The 15,297-nt window shown below is 39.4% G+C and overlaps 1 protein-coding gene across 2 annotated transcripts in view; it reads left to right on the top strand.

The window, feature by feature from the left end:
• Window positions 1-15,297, top strand: part of DENND1B (DENN domain containing 1B) — a 228,878-nt gene that overhangs the window by 212,428 nt on the left and 1,153 nt on the right. For both annotated transcript variants that reach the window (XM_048496683.1, XM_048496684.1), the window contains exons 20-21: window positions 12,669-12,745; window positions 13,844-14,060. In XM_048496683.1, the coding sequence (XP_048352640.1) occupies window positions 12,669-12,745; window positions 13,844-14,060 (294 nt within the window). The remainder of the gene's footprint in view (window positions 1-12,668; window positions 12,746-13,843; window positions 14,061-15,297) is intronic.

Raw genomic sequence — 15,297 nt, 5'->3', positions numbered from 1 at the left:
TCCCAGAAACTGATGGCAGACAGAGGTTGATGCAGGGGAACCTCAGTTAATTTGGAGCAAGCAGTTGCTTGTATGGTGCTGACTCCATTACTGTCCTGTATTTGTTTCTGGGTCATGTTCTGTTTTTTCTCTATTGGTGTCATAGTGACAACAATAGAGTCTACTCCCATACTTTTTCACTGAATGCCAGTGGTTATATATATCTTCCCAAAGAAAACAATGACAAAGAATCTCTTAATAACAGAGTGAAACAACAAAATTAGAAAGAATTAGAAAGAACAGCTATCCTTTAAAACGTATGATTTCACAACCCACCAATTCACAAACGGCAAGATCAGAATTATTTAACAAGTATGAGATCTTTTGAGTATCTGATATCCTATCACAGTTCAAAAAAAGAGCATTTGCATATTTTTCCCTAATGCCCTCGTATTTAGTGCAATGGAAGAGTAAATGGGCTAACATTTCTGGTTGATTTGAGTTACAGGAGCAGAATCTCTTCACACCCTCTTTTTTTTTTAATCCACCGCACAGCAACGCTGGAGGCAGGACATTAAACCTAGCCATTTATATGGCTCTTCTAAAACTAGGGTTCAGCATTATACATTCCTGTTTGAATGGTATTGAAAAGCTAGGGGTGAACATGTTTTGGATGTCGCTGCAATTAGATTTTGAGATTCTGTTTCTAGTAACCTTTTTTTCAGACTACTGTAGCCTTCAGCATGGGATAACATACCCAAAGATTCAATGGAAATGCCACTTTCCTCAATTTTGTTTGCAATTAATGGGAGCCAGATGGAAAATTTGGATTCGGTTAGCTTTAGATAGAAAAGATTGACTTGAAGAAGAGTAGTTTTGGATTTATACTTTGCCTTTCTCTCCTGTAAGGAGTCTCAAAGCAGCTTCCAAACTCCTTCCCTTCTTCTCACAACAGATACCTTGTGAGGTAGGTGGGGCTGAGAGATTCAGAGAGAATGCTGACTACCCCAAGGTCCCCCAGCAGGCATCATGTGCAGAAGCAGGGAAACAAATCCAGTTCTGCAGAATCACCACTCTGAATCACTACACCGTGATGGCTGGATTCAACCTCTAGTGTGCTACTGCAGTCAGGATGTTGTTACAGGCCTGTAAAACTCAGTTCCTGTAAACTGATTCCTGTGGGCTGAATTATGATGGAAGATGTATTATTAGAGCCAACATGGTTTAATGGTTAGAGTGTCAGACTTGGTTTCAAATTACTGCTCAGCTAGGAAGTTCATGTTGGGTCTGAATTGTTCTGAGGGTAAAACGGCAGAGGGGAAAATATTGGGTCAGGCCCTGTAGATTTGTTTTGCTAGGAATGGTGCCTTCCATTGTTGCAAGAGATTGTGGCAAGGAAAGGCTATTGTGAAACAGGAAGGCACCACTGCTAGCAGAGCAGTTGCATGGGATTCAACCCAATTTATGTTTCCCTGAGTTTCTTCAGGAGCAGGTGAGAGTAGCAGCAGCAGCAGCTGTAATTTAAAAAAATTACAGTTCATATAAAGTAGTTTATTCTTCCATACTGTTAAGATAAATGTTAGGCCTTGCACTGGAACTCATTTCTTAATTCTTTGAGAGTTGCATATAAAAGGGCAAAAAAGGGCAAAGGTATCCTATGCCAGGCAAGGGGCACATGTCTGTTGTACTTGTCTCCCTAATGTCCCACTTTAACTCATATTAAGCTTATATTTAATTCATATGTCCATGAGTAGGTTCTTTCCTTATTCTTTAAAAAAAAACCTTCCATGGCAGCACTGTGCCATGTAGGAATTTTTACCCAGCACCAACGTAACTGTTGCTGCTTTGGTACAGAGAAGCAGAGCATGAGAGTAAGATCCTTTGAGACTTGAGACTTCAGTATTTACACCTTGATCTGATGACGTAACAATGGTAATGCATATGATCATGTATGGTATTGTGAAGTGTACTGTGCTTGCTACCAAACCCATCAATCTAAAGAGCCTAATCACTCTGTAATGTAGGCAATGCTGTTTTTAAATTAGGCGAAATGCTCTGCTCCATTGAAAAGATTTTTTTAGTCCATTAAGACAAATGTTTTCATCTGTAGCTTCTCAGTGTATATTCACATGTAGACATCCCGTGCATCAAGTTCTTCAGAAACCTAATCCTGTAAATGTTTAATTTATTGACAACTGAGAAAGCAAATACTGCATATGGAAAAAAAAACTGAGCTGTAAAATGTATAGTTAACACTTTTTGAGCATTATGACAACTAGTATGTCATCTTCAACCACAAGTTTGGTGTGTTCCATAAACTGATACAACAAGATCTATTTTATCTTTGTTTTAAATCTGTAGACGTCTTTTATAGAGCTGTTTCTCTTTAATCTGAATTTTCACACACACACATGTATTATACATTTTCTACAGTTATGAAAATTAGACATGTACTCATTCATTCCTCAGCTAGTTCTTTCTGCTGTTCCAGTTTAATTGTTCGGTAATAGCACAACCTTAATAAATTATAAATGTGTGTTGCATCATTATTGAGATCTTGTATGCTAGAAGAATGCTTAATTAATTATATATTTTAGATCTTTTTGGACAAGTTTTGAGAACAATATATCATATCAGCAGATGCATAAACAAGCTGATTAACACACCCAAATTTTAATGGCTGGCTAAAAACAGTAGAATTTATTATATAGATATAATTATATAATATAACAGTAATTTATTATATAAATTAATTTAACTGTGAGGTCTCAAACATCGTTGTCTAGATAGAGTCACTTGTTTTGTATTGTAAAAAGAAGCTTTTGAATCTTTAGCTAGTTAATATGTATGTATGGACCTAAATAATGTCTTATGTCTGTCCAGTGCTGGTATTCCTTGATATTCCTTGCTACATTTGTTCTAATTTAGGTGCCTGTTCAGCATCTTTTAAAAGAATTTAAAAGAATTTCATTGCAGAATTTACATATTTCCCAAGGCCAAAAAAATAGTTGTGGGTGAGGTGGTGTTAATCCTTTTTCCAAATAAACTGTTGTAAACTGGTGCCTTTATTTTAAGCCATGGAATTGTTGAAACAAAGGGGGAGCCTTAAGGTATTTAATAGCACATTATCTATTCAAACCCAATCTCAGGGTTGTCAGGGTTGACTATTTAAGCAATATAGGTTTCTTCCTCCTAAAAGACAAATGCCAGATCGGTAATTTGAAGTTATCAAAAACTGATCAGTAATTTTGAGGCCAGGCTGTTTGAAGAGTTGTAATTATAAAGCAGGATAAAAATCAAAGTCATCTTGATTTTGGTAGATCCCATTGACGCTGTTGTTTTCGACATTGCCATTAGTATTATTGTTATTTTCTAGAGCAGAATATGAATATGCTTTCTACCCCAACGAATAGTAGTTTGTATGCCAGTCTGCTAATTAGTACGGTTATTTCCTGTTTTTTTGATGAGGTTTAAATAAATGTCAAGGGTACAGCCATGAAGATCTCCCAATTAGGCTTTGCGTTTGTAAAACCCAGCCCCTTTGCTTTTGTGTGAAGATGACAGTTCCAACTGCAGCGTCAGTCTAACAGGGCTCCAGGGAGAGGGTACTTCTCTGCTTTTATTGAAAACAAGGCTGGTTTGGCCCAGGGAGAATATCGGCATTGGTCACAGTGCAGATCAGTTGTTAACAATGAATATTTACTAATCTCTATCACAGCCAGTGTAGGCTTCTTTTTAGTTTTTTAGATCCACAATAGATTTTTAACAATTCATGCAATTTATGCAAAATCAGTCCCCGCACAATTTAGAAGGGAAATAATTTTTTCCCCCTGTTAACCGTTCCGTCGTCTGAGCCTCCCTGTTCTTTGTGAGTGTGAAATGAGCTCCTGCAAGTGACAAAAGCCCCCGGACCACCTCCGCAGCCACCCTCCAAAATGCACGGTTGATCTTTGGAAAGAATGGTTCTATTTCTGTAATACGTGTGTCATCCTCCTCATAGCTATTCTGGGCTGTTTGGTCGCGGGTGTGCAGAGGAGGGAGGGGGAGGAGAGGAGCTTAACTGTATTGCAAGTCAAAATTAACAGATGGATTGCCCTAAGCAAGGGAAAAACCACCACAACAAAATCTAGTGAAAGTGGAGGGCTGTAGCTTTTTTTATTGTTAAGCCTTATTAAAACCTTGGCATGTATTTTACTGTTAACTCTTTCGTGTCTTTGGGGCTAACTAATCATTCTTCTGTCCTCTGTGTAAATTAGACTGAATGCAGCATTTTGTGGGGAGATAAACAGTGTCTGATTTTTTTTCACATTTTCATTCCATTTCCATGTTTTTCATTTTTAAAAAAGAAAAGCTTAAACTAGAAATACATTGATAAACTCAGACTGTTCTATGGGTTTCATTTTTTCTTTTTAAAGAAACCTATATGTATGTTGCTTTCTTGCAGAATGGGTTAAAATGCAATTCTGTTTCTATGGTGTTGCCTAAAAATAAGGAATTCAGACAGAACAAAGGCAAATATCTTGGCAGATCATCTTGCTACCATGAATATAATTTCTCTAGTTTTCCTCCTTGTAAGCATTATTTCAGTTGACGGGGTGATCTGTGGACCATTTAAAATGAAACCATCCACAGTTAAAATAGTAGCGACTTATCAAGTATTTTACAGAGTATTATGTGACACAACTACATGTTCATTTTATAATTAATAAGCTAGCAAGGGCATCCTTGTCTCCATAGGATATCTGTTAGGGTTGTTCCTCGAGGCATGCATTAACTTGTAGCTGTAATAAATATTTTATATTTTATAAAAGACATATGGATAACAAATACAGGCTTTTCAAGGATTCGAATATATTGACACCATTAGAAATACATATATCAAATATATCATTTGACCTACTTTTCATATAGCTGCTTCATGCTCAACACTTTGTACCTCATTTTAACATAGCTTCTGTAATCACAACAAACCAACCCAAATTGTTTGAATCTCGTTATATGCTGTAGGACTTTGCTCTGAAGAATCCAGGGCAGATGACAGCACGTGCGACGACATCAGCAAAATAGTGTCTCTCTAATGTAATTTATGAAGCCTTCCAAAAAGCTTCCCAACTTGACCTTATATATCACTTAACCCACAGAACTTGGCTCAATAGATATTCTCGTGTTTTGCCTTTCAACAAGAAACAAACTAGGCAGTGGCAGGAGGCACATCCTTCACTAGAAACGAACACATGCAATTCAGCTGCAGCATCTGTTCCATGTGACCAGTATTGCTCACACAGCAAGTCTCTTGCAGGGTGGCATCTTGATTACTTTCAGAAAACAGGGTGTCCTATACATCAGGATCTTCCCTTCCCTGTCCCCCTCCTTCCCATGACCAGCAGAGAAATGACATAGTCAGTAGCTCATTGCCTTCCTGTCCTGTCAGTAGGGAGGGGATTAGTGGTGACACACAGAGCAAAATTCACTCAATCCTGACATGATGGAACATCCATATAGTGAACTAAGAGCTGCATGCAAGAATTCAAAGTGAACTTGAACACAATAATTTCAGAAAGCAGAAAGAAGAATACCTGTGTGTTTTCCATGCGAACTGGATTCAGACGAAAGCTTTAAAATCAGACTGCGGTTCACTCATGTAGCTCTCTCGCCTTTCTGCCTTCTTTGACTCCTGCCGGAATTTCTGCATGAAGCTAGAGCAGCATTAATTCCTACCTAGCAATTAAAGTAACGGGAATAAAATATTATATGTGACAGATGTCATATAGAGTAACAATGAGCTGTGTTGCATCTGTGCCTTAGTAGTGTGCTTCAGGCTTTAAGAAACAGATCTTTTTATGGAATATGGGAGATTCAGTCAATTAGCAAGATATTTTGCACAAAAGAGAGCGTAATCTGCAAATGCACTTGTTAATGAGAATTTTTGTTTTAGAAGAGGATCTTTTTTGTCTTTACGTGTCAATTATGATCCATCCATATTGCAAAAACTACTCAGCATATCTTTTAATAAAAAATGAAACATTGGGATGGCAAGCGCGGCATATTGTGGACTACAAGACTGCCCTCTGGTGGTACAAATACCACCATAAGCACATAGATGGTAAATGGTGCATGATGAACCATAATTCTTTATAGCCCAGCATCCTTTAGAAACCCAGTGTTTGTTCTTAACAGAGTACTTTTAGATAACAACATTGTTTTAGATGTTCATATTATGCTGATTCTGCTTTACACTCTGCAATCCCTGCCCTTCAATTTCCTGCCTTCCACCGTTTATCATAGACATACAGGATGCAAGGAGGAAAGGTAGCTATGTGAGAAGAGCAAGTCTAAAGTCTGCTGGGACATGCATGGCCAGTTGTGTAGGCTTACACTGCCGCAGTTTCAAAAGGTTGTGTGAAAACCCAAGTAGAACAACATTGTGGAAATAATGCACATTTCAAACACTGTTTTCTATTCTTTTTTCAAAAAATCTTAATGCTATGTCTTCTATAGAATTAAAAAATAGTTCTTGATCTGCTGGAGCTTCCCTCTTAATTTAATTGACTAGCTATGTTCTCAAAGCTGCTTGAATGAACAACTAACCTGATAATTTTATCCAGCCTTATATTACTTAGTGGCTAAACATGTATGATTTCTTCCCCTTTTCTATGAATGCCTTGAGCATTCAGTCCCACTCATACACTGGGGGCATAGTACTGGCTTACATCCCACAATCAGTTATAGAAACTAACATTCAAAAGATCCTTTTGACATTATGAGCCCCACAAGCAATTTTATAATGCTTAACTGGAAAAATATTCAGTATTACTAAATATCTTGTTTCATTTCTTTTTTTTCTCTTCATTATTTATTGTCAATATTCACAGACAAATATCTAATGATATCTATATTTCAATAAGTAGTGCGTAATCTTTCATTCAACTAGTCAGATTTGGTTTTGCATCTGTTTTAGGAATTCTAAAACTTCTGGTGTCATTTTTAGTGTTACATTTAGTGGCATTTCCTTCCCTTTGCCCTATTCTAGTTAACAAGTATATGTCCCTCCTAGAACTCTTTTTTTTTTGTAGCACAAAAGGAGTAACACTAGTTGCCCCACCAGAAAGGTATTAGTAAACACAAGCACTCTTTTGTTATACAGCGGTTTCCAGCAGTGTTTACTGGTTTCTGCAGCCTTCCTTCCCTTCCGGCGTTACATTAATAAGGACCACCGAATGCTCCCAAGAGAGTTACTTTCCTCTAACACGTGGCAGCCAAGTTCTTCTTTTTCATCATGTGTATATTATCAGGGTACAACACAGGAAACTGCTGTTGGCTCCAGTTCCTGCAGTGAGAACACACAAAAACAACGGAATGACAACTTGGATCTTGCACAATTTTTCTTATTTACCTAGTCAACTCCATTTCCATTCTCTCTGTTCCAAGAGTTCAGGATAGGAAGCAATGGTTATAAATAATGCAACAATAATAACAAAATAGTCAGTTTAGCTTTCACAGCTCTGGCCATTGAATGCTTGTTCAAATAAGAGAGTTTTAAAATTCTTTTGGAAATTATTCAGTCTTAGATGTAAACAGAGCTCCGGGGCAAAGCAGTCCAGCAAGTGTGTGCAGTAGTCTGAGAATGTTTCTTCGCATGCCCTTGCTGTTCCAGCTGTATCAAAACAGGCATAAAGTTTCTGTCAGATCGCTTTAAAGGGAGCTGTTCTCCCAAGAATGGACAAATTCCCTTACAGGTTAAATTGAACAAACAAAAACTTGGCTGTTTTCCAGTACAAAGAGTTCACAAATTATAATGATGTTGCACTTATTCTATATGTAGAAGTGGCAGATGCTAGGTAAACTTGTTACCTATTTTGTGCAAGTGCCCCCCCCCCCCAAATTAAGAACTTTATACAACTTTCCTAAAACTTGAAACAAATTCTATTTTTTCCCCTTCTTTTTATAAAATGGAAGAGGTCTGGTTATTATTAGAATACTGATCAGGAAGGAAACAGTGTGGGTTTTTTTTCCCTCCAAAAACAGTAGAGAAAAATGTGCACACACAAAAATACAGAAAAGACAGAAATTAAAAGTTTAAATAACTGCAAACAACAGGCGGCATCAGTGAAGAAAAGTTATCCTAAATGACTGACATTTTTCCAGGTGGACATTCTATGTTGCTTCATCTGGTCAAATTTTAGAAAAGATTTACTGCTCTCCTTTAATGATTTATTAAACTCCACCCCCACCCCCACCCCAATAATCCTATGTGCCTCTCCCTTGTGTTGGTGTTTCTTACAGTTCATAAGAACTTTAAAAGTATGTTTCAAATTATCTGCTATGGACAAGCAGCTATTGGGTAGAGCCCGTAATGTCTCCACTGATAAGCTAAACCAATTATTCCTCTTCCCTCCCACACTGAGCCTAATTTTTTCATGATTTTTTCTGTTTTTCACTTTCATCGTTGTCAAAAAGCTAGCATGCTCTTAATTGTACCCTCAAAGTGTTGTTTGTGTTTGGGAGAAATCCTGGGCACTAATGATAACTCAGACAGAACTATGCAGGCTTAGGAAACTGTATGAGTTAGTTTGAAGGTCAGGGGAGCTTCATCCCTGAAGATCAAAAGAGTTGAATTGAGCTTTGCCAAAGTCCCTTCATATACACCATGTAAGTTCTGCTTCAGCCCATGTGACGGGTAAATGCCCTGCTCGAACACCATGCCTCCAACGAGAACAACTGCCTTAAACTTCAACGCAATCAAACTGAGGAACTTCCCACACAGGTCAAATGAACTTGGGGATGGTGCTGCTCTCTTGTTCCCAAGGCATGGGAGGTTCTTTGCTCCAAAGATTGCATACAGTATTTACTCAAATTCAAGGCTGGGTGATTTCTTCCACAAGTATGCCATCAAAAGTCATTTTAGATTCACATACAAATGACGTTTTTAAGGGGCTTGTCTTACATTCAAGTTCATCTTCCTTTCAAGCATATACAGACTCAGTAGTTTGGCTCAAATCTTTAGCATCAAACTTGGAGGGTTTTGCACAGCTCTATCTGAACTGTCTTTGAGTTTTTGTATGATTTCCTACACTATTTGGCAAAAGGTTCTCCCTTCCTGAATATACAAATTTTGTTATAAAATCTAAACATACACAAATTCAGCTAAAATTTTAAAGCCCTAACAGAAGTGATCCACCTGCAAAAAGAGAACTCCCACTAAAATAAAAAGGGTGAGTTTTATTTCAAGCATACCAAGTACACAACCCCAGCTGCAAGTCCTGGCACTTGGCCTCCTAAATGGAATTTGACCAGCTTCCAGAGATCGAACAAGAGGTTTTTCTAGTTGTTACCTTGAGACCAGACAGTTTCAGCTCCCACGGAAATCCATTCTTTCATGCAGCAAGTGTATCCACTATATGTTGACTGAATATTGCAGTATTACACAGCTGAAATATAGCAGAACAGCTTTGACATGTTATATGCCTCACTAAGGCTGATTCTGCATGGGCCAAAAAGAAGCGGTGTGAAAATGATGTTAAAAGGTTTAAAATGGTGTAAAAGGGTTTATATTGTTTTCACACTGTTTTCACACTGCTGTTTTTAGCCCATGCGGAATCAGCCTAAGTGCTCTTAGGGTTTTGCCAGCTTGGATTCAGACAAGCCATTGAGCAGATTTTCCCCTATTTTTTCTTGCCCTATCTCAGTTTTCCGTGCCACATGCAAACTTGTTTCTGAAGATACCCCACCCCCACCCCAAATTTTAAAAACCCCTCAGGTGGGAAGTGGGAAAGCCATGTGGCAGAAATCAAGGTTGTCTTGTAAGTTGCTGGGTCGAAATCACTGTAATTAAAATGAGAGCAGTCTTCCTCTTGGAATCGCTGTGAAAATGAACGGGGTGGACATTCTAAGATCCGTTTCTCATTAAAAGTATGAGAAATGACTGTCAACATTGAATCTCTAAAAGCATTTGGAGCATTGACATTTCTTCACTAATTTTATGCAAGGATTGTCCTTCGTATAGACATCCCTAAATTTTTAAATGTCAGCAAATGCCTAGCTGTAACAGAAAATGGAAGTCGATCACTGCCCTACTACTATACTGTTAGGCTACAAGAGAGTACCTATTAATTTCATTTCTAAATGGGAATCGTTTCTGCCCCAACTGTATCAGTGCTGTAAGTAAGTAAAACACTGGCAGAACACGATTTCTGTGGGATTTTTTTAAAGTAATGAAGATGAGGGTAACTGTTACTTTCAGTGGATTTTTGCCAACTCTAATTGGAGTATTCAGTTTCCATTTCCCAAGGGCACTTTTTTTTTCTTTTTTAACCTGCCATATTTACAAGCTGAATATTCATTGTTTTCTGAAACCAGGCTATGGACCTTCAGGGTAGTCCCAAGAGATTTTAATTCTGTTGACAGAAATAATGCATCCATATTTTAATGAAGGGAGGAGAGACTATTCCTCTCATATCTTTATATTTGGTAAGCTTAGAAATGCAAGGTAAGAAGAACTTTGAATACAGGAAAGCAAAGATCGCTTTTAATTTAGTTTTATAAAAGCTAATTATCATGGGTGGTGCCTCTGAAATCTTAAATGCAGTCTTTTATTCTAGGAACAGCTGTTTTGATTGTCCAGAATTAAAATTAAACATGGGCACAAGTATGCAGAGTATTCATGTCTGTATGTGTATATATGTATACACACACATTTAGAAGTGCTTTGCTAAATTTGTTTAGCACTTTTATTTATTTATTTATTTATTTATTTATATTTATTTATTTTTCACATTTATACCCCACCCTTTCCCAATTGGGCTCAGCACTGCAAACATCAAATAAATACAGATTGAAACAATCATAAAACAGCAATCAGTATTAAAACATTAAAATAACTGACAGATGGCAGTAACACCCCCCCCCCAACTGCACCCATGGGAGGCCAATGATGACAGCGGTCAGGTCAGCTGGCAAGATGGAACAGCCTGGTCGAAAAGCTCTGCCTTACAGGCCCTGCGGAATTCATTCAGGTCCCACAGGGCCCTGATCTCCCTGGGGAGCTTATTCCACCAGGTAGGGACCGGGGCTGAAAAACCCTCCTGGCCCTTGTAGAAGCCAGACAGATTTCCTCTGGACCAGGGATCTCCAGCAGATTCCCCTCCAACAAAAGGAGGGGCCTGGTGAGGCAACATGGGGAGAGGCTTTGAATGTACTAGTACTTTGTACGCAAACTTTTCTTGTACTAATTTGAAAAGAAATTAAATGTAAACCACTTGCCTGAGAAGTTGTATTTTAGTTGTATCTATCTACAGCATAACATTGTCAGCATATATGTTGTTTTAATTTGTTTTTGATCAACCCTAATCCTATTTATATTGTCAGATGCTAACAGCAATAGTTAATGATTTCACAACAATTTTACTTGACTATTGCTGTTGATTTATACTTAATTATTTTACATTATGTTGTTGTTTTATGCTAATAAAAGCCACTGACTGACTGATTGAATTCACAACAAGGAAATAGTAAGCACAAAAGCATTTCCTTGTTCCTGTGGATAACCATTCTAAAGTTCGTTGTGGCGTTCTCCCTCCCCCTCCCGCAGTTCGGGCTGACAAGCCGTCCCACCGTCCCTCTCCGAGGTGTTGGTCTCCTCGTCCGTGGCCCCGGTCTTTGGGGCTTGTAAAGTAGTCAGCTGCCTGAACCACAGGGTGCCCGTGGAGGGAGGAGGGGAAGAAGCCTCTAGGGGAAGAGGCGCGCTCTAAGCGCGGATGGGGTCCTCAGCCCCTCCTATGGTCACCCCGTCCAGCCTCCCTTTCCCCCCTTGCCTCCCTTCGCTCCCCTGCTCCTCCGCCGCTCTCTCTCCCTCCTCTCTCACTTGTGTTTCTGCTCTCCCTCTTTCCTCCTTCTCCTGCTCATTCGTTCTGTCTCTCTCCTCTCTCACACGCTTCTCTGTTCTCGCTCGCTCTCTCCTCTCTCTATCTCTTGCAGCCCTCTCCCCACGCTCCTTCGCGCTCCCTCCGGCGGCTCCCGCAAGACCCTCCCACGACCTGTTTCGGCCAGCAGCCTCGCTCTCCCGTCTCTTCGCCCCTTTTCAAGCCTCGACGGGGCGACGGGGGCATTCCCAGCCTCGCTCTCGCGCCGGCTGCACCCAGCCGCCGGCTTGACCAGCCGCAGCTGCGCCGCTTCGCGGCCGTCTCCCGGCCGGCCCGAAACCCCGCAGGTGTTCTCTCCGTCAGGCCGGTCGCTGCTGGGTCCCGCTGCCGGCCCGCTGCTCGCCTCGCCTCCCGGCTGTCCACGGCCGGGGCGAGCCGGCGCGGCGACCCCCGGACATTAGTAAACATTTTCTTAAGTCCACTATGTAAACTGTTCTATCATTTAAATTATCTCATGTTAAAATCTTCCAGAACTATGAAAGTTCTAGTCACTCACAGTATTGTATGTATAGATGATGATTGTACAATAATTTAAGTTTGGCATATTTAATGCCATGTATTCATTTTTTTATTTACCTTGAGTCACATATGTAGAACAATGCTTTCGTTGAATCAAAATACAACATTGCTATTGGATTTCTGGTAAGCTTTGTATTGTTTACAGTGTCCTTTTAAAATAAAGCTAGTTTGATCTGCTTCAAAATTGCAGTTAAATAGCTATTATACCATTAGAATATATGGTATTGCTAAAAAAAAATAACTTCTTTGCAGACGCGGTTTGGGCATCCAATCCCACATGATTCTGCCTTGGATGAAGATGCTGATGATGAAGTGGAAAGAGCAAGCAAGTAAGTTAACATTGTAGAGTTCCTATATTTAGAGGAGGTTGCCTGTTATATCAGTGCATGAGTATCTGTCCAGTTTCAAGAGATGTCCAGATCAGTTACTCATATGGGAACACTGGCTTGGGAGGACTTCTGAAAAAGGGTAATTCCTAATAGTAAGCCTTTTTCAGTTGATCAGAGCAACATGTGCTTCCAATTTTAAATTTAAAAACATGGCAATCTATTAGAAGTTTGGAAAACATTGTCCTAACACCACTGTTACATGGCATTGTGAATTCAGTTCTACATATAATACTCTTAAGAGAATATCCATGATAAGCAAACAGTGATCAAAGCTAGGTAAGTTTCTGAATAACTGAACACATTAAAACTGATCCGGATTTCATGACCTTGGACCAGTCACTCACTCTCAGCATAATCTCACAAGGCGATTGGTTGTGAGAATAAAATGGAGGAAAGAACAATTCTGTAAACCACTTTGGTCTCCCATTGGGGATAAATAGTTACATGAATAAATCTCAGGGCTTGGTTTCCCCACAATAGCATTTGCAGCCACAAACTTTTCACAGAGTTGGATTATGGGTCTATCTTTTCCAGAGTGAGCTTTTCACACACACAAGTGCACTCATCAAGGAATTGTCACAATGCATTATAGGTGTACATTTTTTCTGCCTGCAGCAATAAACTGTTTGCTAGCCTTCCATCCTAAGCAAAGAACAAGGAGGAGCAATCTTATCCTTTTTTCCCTCAGGATGTCAGAAAAAAGAAGACTTACACAATTTGCTAAATGTTTTTGGTGTGAATAAAAACACATGCAATTTCAGGCACTACAATGCACTTAATACATCTTTATGCTTTAAAAGAAGTCAGGAAGATATTAAATTCATCCAAATATTGTGTGATGTTTAAGGCACTGGTTAATCAGTGTTATGTTAAAATCTTTGTTTCACCTGATGAATTCAAAGAGTTAATCTGGTGAAGCAAATGGTGTTAAGGAAATCATTGCTCCTAATAAATCATTCGTATTTCCCCCAAACTCATTCTTATGGTCATAACGAGCAACAATAATGAAGTGGCTTTCTGGGTTTATTTGTTTTTTAGGTTGTCATCTGAAGACAGCGAGGAAATATCTTATTATTTGGATGACAGTGATGACTCGGGAGAAATGACCAAAACATCTGTGACCCCGGGAGAAATGGACTTGCTGGGAGAGATTTTGGACACTTTAAGCACACATAGTTCTGACCTAGGAAAGCTTTCAGGAGCCAAGAGCCTGGACTTCTTTCGATCTATGGATGATATTGATTACAAGACAGTGGTTCGTTCCTCCCAGTTTACAAAAACAGCTTCCTTTCTTTTACATGATAACCTGTATTTAGTGGTGGGACCTCCACACAAATGGCCAAAACAGATGTTTTCTGATCTTGAGTATATGCTAATTCTCCAGTAATCATGTACTCCAGGTTAAAGTAAGAGGACTACCAGACTACAATTAGAGGTCCACGGGGAAATGGGATTCTGGGTTAGACTGGCCTTTTATCAGATCTACCAGTGTTATTCTTGTGGGGTTTGGGCTTTAAGGTTGTTATTACGGGGAGAGGATTCAGCCACCTGTAGAACAGTACACGCAGATATAAGAATATATGGTTTGAATAAATGGTTTCAAACGATCTGATACAGGATGTTCTCATAAAATCACAAATCTGTAATGATAGCGAAGGAAGGGTGACCGATCAGTCATGCTCTAACAAAGGTAAAACACTTGAAGTCTAGTGTGAGTATAGCTTACTTTTGTTTAGAACAAAGCAATTTTAACCATGTATTTTCTGAAGGAATCCAAGCTGGTGATGGCCATCCAGGGACCAGATGTGGGACTGAGGTAGAAGAGTCAGAAAATTTAGTTTATGTCAGTGGAAAAGATAACCCTCAGATGTGGGAATAATTACAAGAATCCTCTCATTCACTATCACTTGCTCAACTTTACAGTATGTGCCTATATCCATGTTCAAGTGGTATAAACAACTGTATTTGTTGCGCACTGTGAACTCTGCCCATGTGTGATATTGACTAGGCTATTATGTGTGATATTGACCAGACTATTATCTATACCATCAGTTATTCCAAGGTGAAACCCAGATCAAGGCAAAAACCTCACTGGCAATAAGGACAGTCATTTCCAAACTGTGCACCATGAGGGAAGTGTTAGCATGCTGAAGAGGCCCTGGCTCAGTGGATAGGAATCTTCTTTACATGCAGGAGGTTCCAGGTTCAATCCTTGCCATCTCCACTTAAGTGGATCAAGCAGTTGATGTGAAAGACCTCTGCCTGAGGTCCTAGAGAGTAGTTGCCTGTCAGAGTAGGCAATACGGACTTTGATAGACCAAAGATCTCATTTAATTTAAGGTAGCTTCATGTGTTTGTTAATGGCTTCTGTGCACCCAAGCTACTTCTCCCTGTGCTTAACTCCTTCCAATCAGCTTTTGCTAGGTCTGATTAATTTTGTTGCATTCGTGCTGAGTTGCCTACCCTCAGTGGAGATAACTCACTGTGTCTTT

The sequence above is a fragment of the Sphaerodactylus townsendi genome, linkage group LG05, assembly GCF_021028975.2.
Source record: "Sphaerodactylus townsendi isolate TG3544 linkage group LG05, MPM_Stown_v2.3, whole genome shotgun sequence".
Classification (NCBI taxonomy): Eukaryota; Metazoa; Chordata; class Lepidosauria; order Squamata; family Sphaerodactylidae; genus Sphaerodactylus; species Sphaerodactylus townsendi.
This window is presented reverse-complemented; position numbering and strand designations above follow the sequence as displayed.